General features: G+C 39.7%; 1 protein-coding gene across 4 annotated transcripts; it reads right to left on the bottom strand.

Annotated features, from left to right (window-relative positions):
- Positions 1-7,186: 7,186 nt before the first annotated feature.
- LOC148026780 (uncharacterized) lies at positions 7,187-10,853 on the bottom strand. Of its 4 annotated transcripts, XM_087690509.1 has the most exons (8): positions 10,716-10,853; positions 10,250-10,358; positions 10,008-10,151; positions 9,739-9,923; positions 9,370-9,642; positions 8,617-8,718; positions 8,296-8,473; positions 7,187-7,916 (listed from the first exon to the last, which is right to left on the bottom strand). In XM_087690509.1, the coding sequence occupies exons 5-8, from the start codon at positions 9,577-9,579 to the stop codon at positions 7,741-7,743; spliced, it is 666 nt and encodes a 221-aa protein (XP_087546635.1). In that variant the 5' UTR covers positions 9,580-9,642; positions 9,739-9,923; positions 10,008-10,151; positions 10,250-10,358; positions 10,716-10,853; the 3' UTR covers positions 7,187-7,740. The 4 variants fall into 4 exon arrangements, with proteins under 4 accessions (XP_087546635.1, XP_087546632.1, XP_087546633.1 ...); XM_087690506.1 differs by having other exon boundaries at positions 9,370-9,923; XM_087690507.1 differs by having other exon boundaries at positions 9,370-9,923; positions 10,008-10,154.
- Between the last annotated feature and the right edge of the window lie 1,985 nt (positions 10,854-12,838).

The following is a 12,838-nucleotide window of genomic DNA, read 5'->3' on the forward strand; positions in this document are numbered from 1 at the left end:
GGGTTGGGAGGATTCAATTAACCTCTCAATTAACATCTTAAGATCCTTCAATAATCCTCCCAACTTTGAAGGATCTTAAGGGTTGGGAGGTTATCTTAAGGGTTGGAAAGTTATCTTAAGGATTCATAAACATCTCTCTTGAATTGTGGGCACCTCTTTAGAAAGAGCTAAAGGCTACAAGAAGAGAATGGTTGCTTATCTCGACCCCATGTAGGCTAAGGTGGATGCCAATTTTTCATTATTGCTCAAGCCCACCTTCTCGAATGATGAGTTTCATTTGGCCCTTTCTCAAATGAAAAATTGCAAAACCCCAAGCCTTGATGGAATTTTGACTAATGTCTATCATAAATTCTAAAATGTATGTGGCAACAAATTGTGCAGATTGATCAACTAATTTTGGGTTACGGAAGATATACTTGCAAAAGAAAACTTTGGTCTTATTAACCTCATTCCAAATAATGATATCAAAAGAAATTCTAATCACTTTCAACCTCTGACAATACTCAATCTCCCTTATAAACTAATGGCCAAAGCCTTGGCACTTAGAATAAAGTTCTATCTTGTAGGTATGTTGAACAAGAAACAATATGGCTTTGTACATAGTAGACTAAAGTTCTATCTTGCAAGTATGTTGAACAAGAATCAATTTGTGTTTGCACATAGTAGAAAGATCCATGATGCAATCTTGAATATTCTCATTGGTTTTGGCCATGCAATGGAAGAGGAAGGAGGATACCCTCTTATTAATAAGGACCTTGAAGAAAGCATATAGAATATGTGAGGAATTTATTCTGAGAGTGCTCCATTGGTGCAGTTTCCACCCTATTTTCTACAAAATGGTAAATGCAGTATTTTCAAATGCTAATGCGGTGGTGAATATCAATTTGAACTACAACAACATCCTTCTCCTTGTAACATTCAATAAGGAAGGGTTGCCCGTTGGCCCTATTCTATTTGTCATGGTTACTCAAGCTCTTCTAGAGATTACAAAGTCCAAACAAGAGCAATAAAAGGACTTCCTATGCCCAATGCAAGCTACTTTGTTACTAAGATGTTCATAGATGACAAATAAATTATTGTCAGGGTAGACCAATAGTCTATTGATGCTCTTATGTAGGTCTATGAGAAATTTTGTCCACTATCCAGCTATAAAATTAGTAGAGGGAAAATGTAGTTCCTAATGCTTGTTTGGGAAAATGATGTGGAGTACCAACATTTAGGCTACAAAATCATTCAAAAAGGTCAGATCCTTTGATTTCTAATGGCCTTTGTCAGCCTGCTAGTAATAATGTCTTATAGATTTGAATGGCTCTTGAATAAGTTTAGAGAGAAGATACATAAATACAACAACCTTTATTTGGGAATGGTGGGTAAATTGACAACTCTTATGGCCTCCCTTACTCCCATAATAAGTTTTAATGCCACAATATTTCCCTCCAAGAGTTGCTATAAAAATGGAGTCTCTATATCATCTCATTTTTTTAGTCATTCGAATAACAACGCAATAGAAAAAGGAGGATCATGCTGGGCTGACATACCCTCAAGAGCATGTAGGCTAGCATTGCAGCATTTAAAAAGATTAGATGGTGACCAAAAATTGTGGACATTATTGATGAGAGATTATACTAAGTCCATGTCAATAGTGGGGTGCTTCCCAAGTATAAATCATTAGGATGTGTTGTTTTGCAAGAGCACCAAGTTAACCATCACTCAATCACAATCTTCTAATACCCTAGCCAATGCATGGAAGAATATCACATATAAGTTTAATTGGAATGGGGATGATGGGGTGTGCGGTGATTTGTCCTTGCTTCATAACATTTTGTTGCTAGATGGCTTGACATGTGGGATAGGGTGTCGCTCTTGTTTAAGGAGGCTAATGTATTAAGAAGGGAGCATGGTCTCACAACTATATAGTCAATTGGCTCTAATAGAAATTGTTAGTAAGATGAAGGAATCATGGCCTTTCTCTATCAAACATAGAGGACATCTAAATATGAAGAAGTGGTGCAACAACAGAATGAAGCCATCTATGGCTATGAACAACAAAAAGGACTTTGAGTAGTGGATAATGATTGGTTGCTGAAGACTCAAAAGGTTGGCTAAAATTTTAAACCTTAGCCCATCATGTTGATTTTAATGACTTGATTTTTAGCCAAATCTTTTGCCTAAAAGGAAAAATTTTGCTTAAAAGAAAACCATGATGATACATCTCATCCTCTTGCTTTTTGAAGGTATCTGATGATATAGTATCATTCATCTAACATCTTCCTCAATGAAGATGACTTTAGTCTTGAGATGAGCAAGGCTATGTATTGATAGAAGGTTGAAGCCCAAATAGTAAACATAATGGACTCCAACTACAAAATGGGGACTCTATCTATCGAGGAGAGGAATATTAGCCATCCCATGAGCTTGAACTAATGATGAGTTGACATTGATGGTTATAGAGCCCCCTCTATCATTAAGATCTTGGAGCCAATTAAATTGTGATACCTGTAATGTCATGACTCGACCTACAAAACTATCCACAAATCAAGGATTCTCAAAAAATTAATGAGGAAGCCAATGAGATGTCATCCATCTTATGAGAACAAGCAAAAAGAAACTCTATCATTGTTTGATGGTAGCAACCTTTGACTCCTCCACCCTAGGCCAAAGGTGGGGGTTATTTTTGCCAACACTTCGCCTTGTGGTGAATAGTCTTCTCACAAGGAGGACTCTTGGGAAAGCCCTTGAAAATTCACCCTTGTCCTTGTTAACTTGTTCCTATTTGCATTTCTTCTTCTTTTGCATGTTGCAAAAGCATAGGTAACAAAACCTAGTCCACTTGTTTCCTTGTGCTAGGCCTCCTAATCTAACATCATATGGACCAAATCGTCCCATGTTAAGAGTGCCTTGAACTCATGATGTGATAAAATCTTTAAAGAGGACATCATACTTGGGTGAGAGGATGTAGCAAAAGGTTTGTACACATCCTTTGATGAAACAACCATTTGAGGGGATGCCAATTCATCCCAAATCTCCCCTCCATCTTGTTGATGGGATCCTTCATGGTGGGGGAACATTGGAGATAAAGAGCTCTTTGAAGGATATATTATGGGCAAAGATTGGACCTCTTAAAGCTTTGAAAATTAGGCCTAGATCTAGAGGCATGATAGATGCATATACTATGAAAATTACATCACTTGCATCAAGTTGGTCCCAAAGAGTCCTTTTCTCCATAGATGTACCTATGCTTGTGATAACCCTAGAAATTTGTGCACATCTAGGCACAAAATATGATCTTGATTAACAAATTTCATGTACTTTAACCATCTAACTCTCATTGCAAAATTTGAAATTAAGCATTATAAAAGGCATAACAAAAAATGATAAAAATCACAACCTTATTATGTATGTCCTTTTTCTGAATTTGGAAGATTTAGAAGTTCCTTCATTTCCAATAATGAAACCTTCTTCTAAGGTCTCAAGAGCCATGTAGAACAAATATTTAAAAGAAATATGAAAAAGTGGAATAAGGAGTCGTGCAATTTGGGGCAAAGGTGGCCATGACCTCCTTCTCTCTCTTTTTTATCTACCTCTTGCACATATCTTTCCATCTCTCTTGAATTGGCACAAACGCTTGCTCTCTTTCATGGTGCTTTCTTGTCTCATCTATGGAAGAGGGAGAGAGCGAGGATGAAGATGAAGTAATATATCTTGTGTACCATAACTTCATGCTAGAAAGAAATGTTTCTTGGTGAGAGGAAGGGCATTTCTTGCAAGGTTTTGAGTGCATGGGCATTGTAGATGCCACAATGAGGCTTGCTCTCTTGGTAGATTTGATGTTGCTCTTGGGATCTTCATTTTTTGGTGATCCTATAGGGGGGGATACTCATGGACGCCCTCAAGGTTTGTAAGAAGAAAATAAAGAATGTTTGCTAAGACTTGTAAGAAGAGAAAGAGGAGATTTCTGAGAAGAGAAAGAGGAGAAGAGTTGCCACAAATCTAAATGTGAGGCTTCTTATCAAGGTTGTGATGTATTGCAAGCTCAAGAAGTTAACGACTTTCCCATCTTTTCTACCCTTCACAAGCCTCCTATCTTCATCATCTACAAGATTCTTTATCAGTTGCTATAATAGCCTCTTTAGCATCATGATCATGCTCTTATGGTCACATTTTCCCTTGACATCATCAATACTAGTTCAATAGCCCTTGGATAGCATCGAACCGGGCGAAGAAAGGTGTTTCACTTACTCCCATCCCTTCCACATCACCATACACCCAACCAAGTAGTTTCCCTTGGCGCTAGTCTTCGCACTTCTTTCTGGGGTGGTTGTTCCCCTTGTGGTTAAAAAAGAATCAAATGATAAGACTCTTACTAGAGTGATTGCTATGATCAACAACAAGCGATATTTGTGTTCATGTTCATCTTGCCAAGACTTTCACATGTTACAACCCATGCAAAAGGATCTCAAATATGAAAGAAACTACATGCTTAGCAGGAAGTAGGACCAATTTGATGCACTAGATTATGAAATTTTTGTACTTTTTAGAACTATTAAATGTGGCTCATTGAGTATACCATGCAATTCATCTTATTTTTTACTTGATATATCCAAAATACACAAGTGCAAAAGGGTGTAAATACATGTCTAAGCATGCATGCCACATGCATATGAGCACATTTCAAATTGTCATAGTTATTGCAAGCATGATTGTTATTATAAACAATGTAGATGATGCAAGTAAACATTAAGGGCCTTCAACACTATTTTCACATTCATCAATGGCAAGTTAAAATCCCATAAGTGTTTATGGGTACCCCTTTTAGCACACCTTATCATGTTGAGGTCATCTAACTTTTTAAAAAAATAAAAATTATTTGTAGTGATAAAGTATATACATTGAGCATAGGATGTGATAGGGGATATCTCCCAAAAACTCTAGCTCCTTGACTTGCAAAGGCTTGCATAAAAGCATCACAAAACCCTTTTTCATTCTATTCGATGCATATATTTGGATGATTCGTCTCTACTTGTGTGTGTGTGTGTGTGTGTGTGTGTGTGTGTGTGTGTGTGTGTGTGTGTGTGTGTGTGTGTGTGTGTGTGTGTGTGTGTGTGTGTGTGTGTGTGTGTGTGTGTGTGTGTGTGTGTGTGTGTGTGTGTGTGTGTGTGTGTGTGTGTGTGTGTGTGTGTGTGTGTGTGTGTGTGTGTGTGTGTGTGTGTGTCCAACTGTGCTATGGAATGTTTAATCTAGATGGTAGTTCAAAGAGCTTTTATGGTTGAGGTTTATGTCTCAAATTTGGGATGGCTCAATAGTGTTTGATTCCATAAATACACTATACCTATGAGGAACAACTAAGCTTTTTGCAATTTTTGCATATGTAAATATGGCAAAACATGTAGATAGGGAGCAAATCCAGTTTAGTTGCTTTAAAAATGTTATGAAAATGTCAATAACAACATGTTCACATTTTTCATGTTTAACCTCCAATTGTTTTAACTAACTAATAGTAGAGAGATGTCTTTCCTTGAGTCTCTATGTATATTGAAATAGGATAGACTATAAGATGTTGATCACACTATGGTGTATTGTGGTTGGCTATAATACAATAAGGCAACTCTGTGTTTATAAGAGAACTCTTTCACACCCAAATAAAAGATGTGCTTTGTTGTATGATTATTGAATTGGCATATGGGAAAAGAGGAGTAACATGTAATAGAATAAAGCTCTAAAACCCATTGGTCACCTCTACCCTTAGTAACATGTATGATTATTGAATTGGCATATGGGAAAAGAAGAGTAAAGTGTAATAGAAGAAAGCTCTAAAAGATGTGCTTCATTGTATGATTATTGAATTGGCATATGGGAAAAGAGGAGTAACGTGTAATAGAAGAAAGCTCTAAAAACCATTGGTCACCTCTACCCTTACTAAAAATGTGCATGGAGCCTTCTTTTCTATCATGATAAATATTTGAAGTCTTTGTCTAATACATGATGGAAACTTATAAGATTATGAAGAGAGCAATGTGGGTATCCTAGACCATGTTCATATACCAAACCCTAGTTTTTACTACAAATGCATTGGTTTAATAAGCTATGCCATGAAGGGCAAAAGAGTGGTCCATGCAATGAATCATAAGCTTGGCAATACCATGGATTGCCTTTGTAACCATGAAAGAGGCATGGGACATGAAACACAACATGCAACCCATGAAAATTATGCTAAACATGGCGGTGAAAAAAATATAATTTTGTAGTCGAGAAAGGGGGTGGGGATGCATTTGCATTTTCATGTTGGATAAGCACCCTAACATCCAAAGCCTAAAATGATCTTTTACCTATTATCTCATGTTAACATAAAAGAAGATAGCCAAAACTTATTTCAAATCACCAAAAGAGTGCCAACCCTACATGCTTTAAAAAATGCATCATTATACATAAGGCGTGTCATGGTTGCATGCACACAACTTGTTTTATAATAGCACGCTTGCTTCCCTTACTCACAAAAACGTGAAGTGAGCAAGGCATACCTTGCGAGATTCGCAATGATGCTAGCCAGCTAGTATACGTCTAATATTTCCTTGTCATGAATGAATTTGTTATTGATTGTTATTTTAGAGTGAGTTCATTCTCCCTTTATAATTAAGTTGTGGAGTAAAGGGGTTTCAAGTTATGTCACAAATAAAGTTCCTCTTCATGAAAATGCCCATGTGAGTCTCTCCTTTTCTTTTGTGTCTTATTGTGATGACACTTGACTCATAATGAATGTACACGATTTCTCTCACGTTCATCTCAAATTAATACATTGACATGGTTTATTCTTACACACGGGATTATAATGAAGATTAGATTAACAACTTCTAGCCTTTCCCTCCAATGCACTTTCGATTATTTGTGTAACAAATAAATTTACACTTCATTGTTTTGTGTTTATGAGTTGATTTTTAGTCTCTAATTAGGTTTCTAACCAAGCTGTGAAGTTTACAATGGGGGTTTCAAGTTGTGTTGGAATAAGTTCTCTCTTAGGTTGGGTTCAGACAAGCGGCGGTAGAGATATGTCAAAGGGGCATATTTTTGACGTGGTATCCCACAAATGGCTGAGACTTCCCTCCTCTTTCCGCCGGACCCACCCTCTTTCTACCGACCCCTCCCCCTCGAAAGAGCCTTGGCACTAAGAAAAAACCTCTTTATCTTCTTGTAGCACACTGTGCCTCCGGCTTCACTCTTCACACAAAGGAGGTGGAAGGTTGGTCATGCTTTGCAATGCTACCGCCTCCGTCTGAACCCAACCTTAATTGATATGTCCCATTGATGTGCACATGAGTTCATCCTTTCTTGGATAGGCTATGAAGTTTTGATGAAATAGGCACTAAGCTCGTTCTAATTTGTGCTTTCTATTTCAACCCCTTCCTTTGGCAAGCCCTTGTAATTTTAATGCCTTGTTAAATGGGGCAATTGTAATGAACTTAAAATTTCCACCTTCCCCACTATGTCAACCCCTTCTTTTGGTAGGCCCTTGTGATTTTATTGCCTTGTTAAATGAGGTGATTGTAATGAGCTTGTCTATAGCATATATGCCCACTAGCACATTTTATTAAAGATTCATGGACATGTTCCTTCTTTCATAGGAAGAAATCTTTCTTACTGAGTATGCTGAATTGGATTAACATGTGTTATACAGAACTAAAAGTCTGGTGAAGGCTCCCTTTAAGCCCACAAAATGGCTTTCCTGAGCCCTCAGGAAATGGGTTATTAGCTCTTTGTGAGCTCCGAGTTGCGCAGGCACAGGTATTTGGTCTTGTAGTTTGCAAAGAAAGTGTACTGGTACACTAGGTGAGGGATGGAAGGTTGAAAAACTTGAGGTTCAACATCCAAAATCTGCTTCAAGAGCCCTGCATTCTCCTGCACTGTGCTGAGTATGATCTTCCCTGTACGATCAGACAAGCGAATGAGGTCTTCTCATGTTAGTGAACTTGGAGTTTAGAAAGTCCTTCCTCTTGTCACAAAAAGTTTTTCACATAAACCCATGTGGAAAAAGGGGCTTTTTTCCTTGTTTTCCCCCCATAGTGTTCAACATTATGAGCTTCGACTCAGGAGGCCCCTTATACATAGCTAGCTGCGGTTGGGAGAAGGGGGACTGCCAGGCCCCACACCCTTCCCTCACAGAAGCTCATGATGTTGACGTCATGCACAATGTGGGAATTATAGTGGGAATTTGTCTAGAACTTCTTGTGTGTATGGCTACTAAATACCAACTCCCTGTTCATACATAATCAAGAAGCATGAGATCAGTCTGGACCACCATACCTCCATGAGTGAGGAGGGCCTTTGTTGCCTCTGCATATTTGGCCCATACTTCAGCTGTGATGAAAGGCGGATCTATCACAACTAGATCAAATACATGATACAATTGTTCAGGTACATCAGTTGGGCTGTTGAAATCCCATCTTACAAAGTTTGGGTGGTGTTTCCACTGCATATCTATCTGCCAGATAAATTTGTGTTGTCAACATTAATCAGGTTTCGAACTAAGTGCTCCACTGGCAGAAAATGTGGCCACACAGAACAGCAGCAAAATTTAATTTACTTGCATAGAGTGTTTTAGTTCAAAACAGAAGTTCAGCTTACATCAAAAATAAAGCTGCATTGTTTTAAATAAGCATCATTTAGAGAGAAGTATATGCTTGGTGTAGACAGAAAAGCAGCTTTCCCTGCATTTTCTTCTATTTCCTGAGATCAAAATACACATGCCATCTCTATGAAGTCAGCTCAGTAGTGAGTCTGCAAAAAACTAAAGATTCATAATTCTGATGGTTTCATTAGACACTGGTCTTTGTGAAAGGACACGAGATCCCAAACATATACTCTGCCCCTGTATTATATGCTCTACTAGGTACTTAGTTGTATACATTTTACAGTACACTTGATAATTTGATGCATCAGACAATCACCCTAATATTTTATGATCTATCACATTCATATGCTTAAATGCATAAAAATTCAGCACATAAGAGACTCCAAATTTTGTTGCCAAAACATGTAACTTTCGTAATTGAACTTCCTCCTCTTGTTTTGGAATAGAAAGATCGAAACGCCCAAACTGTGGAGGAATTTTCTAGGACAATGCAACATATTTTCCCCTGATTAGCAATCCTAAATATGAACCTGAAAATTTATGGTGTAAAGGAAATCAAAGGCGCCAGAGTTTCCACAACACAAAGAGATGTCCAAATGAAGAACAGTTACCACCACAATGAGATAAATGGAAAGACAGGATTCATCCCACGCAGCAAAAGTATGTTGGTAAAGCCGAGCAACCGATATAGAATTGATGAGTCAGCATTACATATTTTGAAGAAATCAGAGCCTAGCATGTGTTACCTTGATAAGGACATCGATAGTGTGAGCTGAGTACCAATACTGATTGAGGTTTGGATTCTCAAACGTGTGCAATAAAAACAAGTTTGGGAGATCTTTTGCCTCTTCATTCTTTTTTCTCTTTCTCTGCACATTGTGTTCATACTCAGGGCAAGCCAGCTGATTAATATCCAGAGCCATTGCTGGAGGCTGTAAATCACCTTGTGCTTGCATTAATCATGTTGATTGGTAGGGCAAATTAAAGATACTGATACTTATATTGATGGCACTGGATTCCTGTTCAATTAATCATACTGATCGCAGTTAGCCACCCCCATCCTCACACTAATAATGCCCAACATCAGATTGATAAACATTTGGTGCCTGTTGTACATTGGTATCACCAGCTTCGTCCTGCAACAGTCTCGATTCTATTGATGCTGTAAGCCACAAGTTGAATGTTCTGCTGCGTGTGATGCTTGATTAGGCTTGTCAATTATGAATGTGACTTTTTTTGTATGCCAGTTTTGTTGCTTCCCATTCCCACAGTGTTAAGCACGCCTGATCGCAGAACCCATCTGCATTGCAGACCATAAAGCTCAAATATCTATTCATGTGGTTGATCCGGGAAAAGTTAGTCTCAATATCATTGATGACCACACCTAGTTACGAGTTGAGAAACTCCGCCTATTTGTAAAGATGAGCAGCTACTAAACAACTTCTGGCAACATCCTTCTCTTTCTTTGAACTGAGGAAGCTTAGAGGTTAAACCAGGGAGTTTGCTCCATCATCATCAGTAATGTCTACTGCTGCAGATTCAGTTTCTTCAGAAACTGTGCTAGATGTACCAATAAATCACATGCTAAACTCTACACACCAAAGCAAGCTGATCCTGCAAAGCTACCGTGGTTTGATGCCGAGGTTTTGTCATCGTGCAGTTGGCATAGTGTCAAGTGACTGTCTTTGACATCAGAAACCCTTATGCTGACCATCGACATCAACTTCTTATAATTCTGCAGCGCCAGAGACGAAAGGAATCAGAAAAGGGCTTCAGCGCTCTCTCTCTCTCTCTCTCTCTCTCTCTCTCTCTCTCTCTCTCTGTGTTCCACTCTCTATCTTTCCCTCTCTCTCACTACACACACACACACACTCTCTCTCTCTCTCCGTGTGTTCCAATGTCGGGTCACACTGACCATGAGCGTTGTACGAGACGTTATAGTACAGAACAGGGGGAGAGACTGTGTGTATGTGTCTTCTTTATGTCAGGTCACCCTGACCACGATCATCGTGCATAGGCATAATACTACAGAACAGTGCACAGAGAGAGAGAGAGAGAGAGAGAGAGAGAGAGAGATGTTAAGGACCTTTACCGATTTGAAACGTAGACAAGAGAAGCATCATGGAATGAAGGCCGCTTCTGGGTCTGGACTCTGGATCCTGTGTACGAGAGAGAGAGAGAGAGGGTCGGGATGGGGGCACGAACGGCTTCGGCTGACACTCCCTTGTTACTTAAATTGTTGATTGTGAATGAATTAATGAACGCATTACTGAGTTTTAGACATTTTTCCAAAAGTTTTTTTTAATAAATAATGCGAGGTTGATATTAACGTAAAGTAGATACAACACTGAAAGGTGTAGCAGGTTTCAGGACCAAAAAGAGCAGCTGATTTCAAAAGTTACAGAGCCATGCTTCTTAGCTTTCTAGCAAAAAATCTGAATATCCAATGAGACCTCCCAAGAGGGTTTAAAACAACGAGCATTTCTTCCTTCAGTATTCGAACTGCATCCATAGGCACAAAGGACTGCCCTGCCCTTAAACGCAACAAAGTTTCTTCTATCCCAAATAATATTCAGGGTGACCGCTGTCAATAAGTTTAAGAGTTTCCAAGATACTTCATCCAAGAGGCCTTGATTTGCAAAAAAAGACCGTGGTGAAGGTAAAGTTTGCTCTAAGGTTCGCCTCCCACATCCACTTTTGAACCTTATTCCAAATTGGGGTAATGGACCTACAGTCCCAGAATGCATGTTTTTCATCTTCTTCCACCTGCTTACAATGGGGCACATTGGGGAAACCGCTATCTTCTTGGCTAGTTGAACTCTCAAGGGGAGCTTTTTAGTAACAATCCTCCATCTAAAGAAATTTAGCTTGTAGACAGGAGTAGCTTTCCACACCTGCTTGACTCTTTTTTTCCAAGTACTGACTTTGGCCATAGGGCAAGTGGATCTCCATTTGTCCCCTAAGAGGAGGGGTATAGCTAGAGAGGGGGCAGAGAAGTCATATCTCCTGTGACATTTGGTCATTTGTACACCTACAGGGCTCATTAAAGAGTGAATAATCTTATTGGGAACAGCCACACTAGTAGTCAGCCAATCCAGACGCTTGTATATGAGGTGCTCTCTAGCCAAAGGCTTTCCAACTGATTCAGCCCAAAGCGTTCACTGATTACCCCAACATCGACCAATCGAGAGTAGTCCATGTCCCAAATTTGTATCCATTGCTTCAGGCCTTTGTTAGAGATATTTTTTGCTATTCTGCAATTGCTTACCATAGGGCTCATAGGAGGATCATAGGCAAAGGGGTTTGCCCATAAACTAGTCCTTAGAGAGGAGTCACCATTTCTGTAGGCCGCGATAGACCAGTGAACTTGTGAAATTACTGATTGCCAGCACCTTACCAGAGCTTGGCCTAAATCAGACTAAGGAATTCTGATTGCCAATTGGTAATTACAGATTGCATCCTGCCAACCAAGTTCAAGCCAAGGTCCGCCCTTGCGCACGGCCTCCAGTATCCAACTTCTAAGGATGATTGATCAAGGCTGCTGATCTCCCATCCTGAGAAATACTTGAAAATAAAGTCCTTTAGCTTTAAAAGTCAGGGGTTCAATGCCTAGCCCCCCTTCCCCCATCTAGCCATGGCAGCAAATCAGAAAGGGATATCCAAATAGGACACTCATGTTGAAGGACGCTGTCAGGGGTGAAGGATGACGACCATGGCAAGGCATAAACTAGGTTGCCTCTGTACCCAACAGAGGACGCCAAAACCTAGTCCCTCTCAGCTTTCGAGGCTAGCACCGCCAAGAAGAACCCCTTCCCGACAAACTTGAACTGGCAGAGGGTAGCCTTACCCTAATAAGTTCCTTCGAACCAGTGTACAAAGTCCTCTAGGGGAGGCTACCCCAAAAAGTACAGATAAACACCATCAGACCAAAGAGTAGTGTACCTCTATTTGACATTCTCAAGTGACAGTGCCACATGGGCTTTGTGAACCCATGCTCCCTCTGCAGCTTTCGCCCTACACTCCTTGTTGTGGTGTACCTGGTCCTCATGCAGGGTACGCTCGATCTCCGCCATGTCCACATGGGGACTACTCAACTCATGCTTGTAGCTTCCATTTTTGCAGGCAATGGCTCTGCGGGCATCTCAGTCCTCTTCCATGCATCCTCAACAATGGTCACACCTACATTTTAGTTTTTTGCATCCATGTCCCTAGACT

This window comes from Lygodium microphyllum, chromosome 13 (assembly GCF_053477565.2).
Source record: "Lygodium microphyllum isolate KBCC chromosome 13, Lygodium_microphyllum_v1.1.10, whole genome shotgun sequence".
NCBI classification, from domain to species: domain Eukaryota; kingdom Viridiplantae; phylum Streptophyta; class Polypodiopsida; order Schizaeales; family Lygodiaceae; genus Lygodium; species Lygodium microphyllum.

Coding starts and splice junctions, on each gene's coding strand:
- LOC148026780 (XM_087690509.1), bottom strand. CDS start 9,579: ATGCAAGCACAAGGTGATTTACAGCCTCCAGCAATGGCTCTGGATATT. Junction 8,719..9,369: donor CTATCGATGTCCTTATCAAG/GTAACACATGCT, acceptor TTTTGATCTCAG/GAAATAGAAGAAAATGCAGG. Junction 7,917..8,295: donor GGCCCTCCTCACTCATGGAG/GTATGGTGGTCC, acceptor CTGATCGTACAG/GGAAGATCATACTCAGCACA.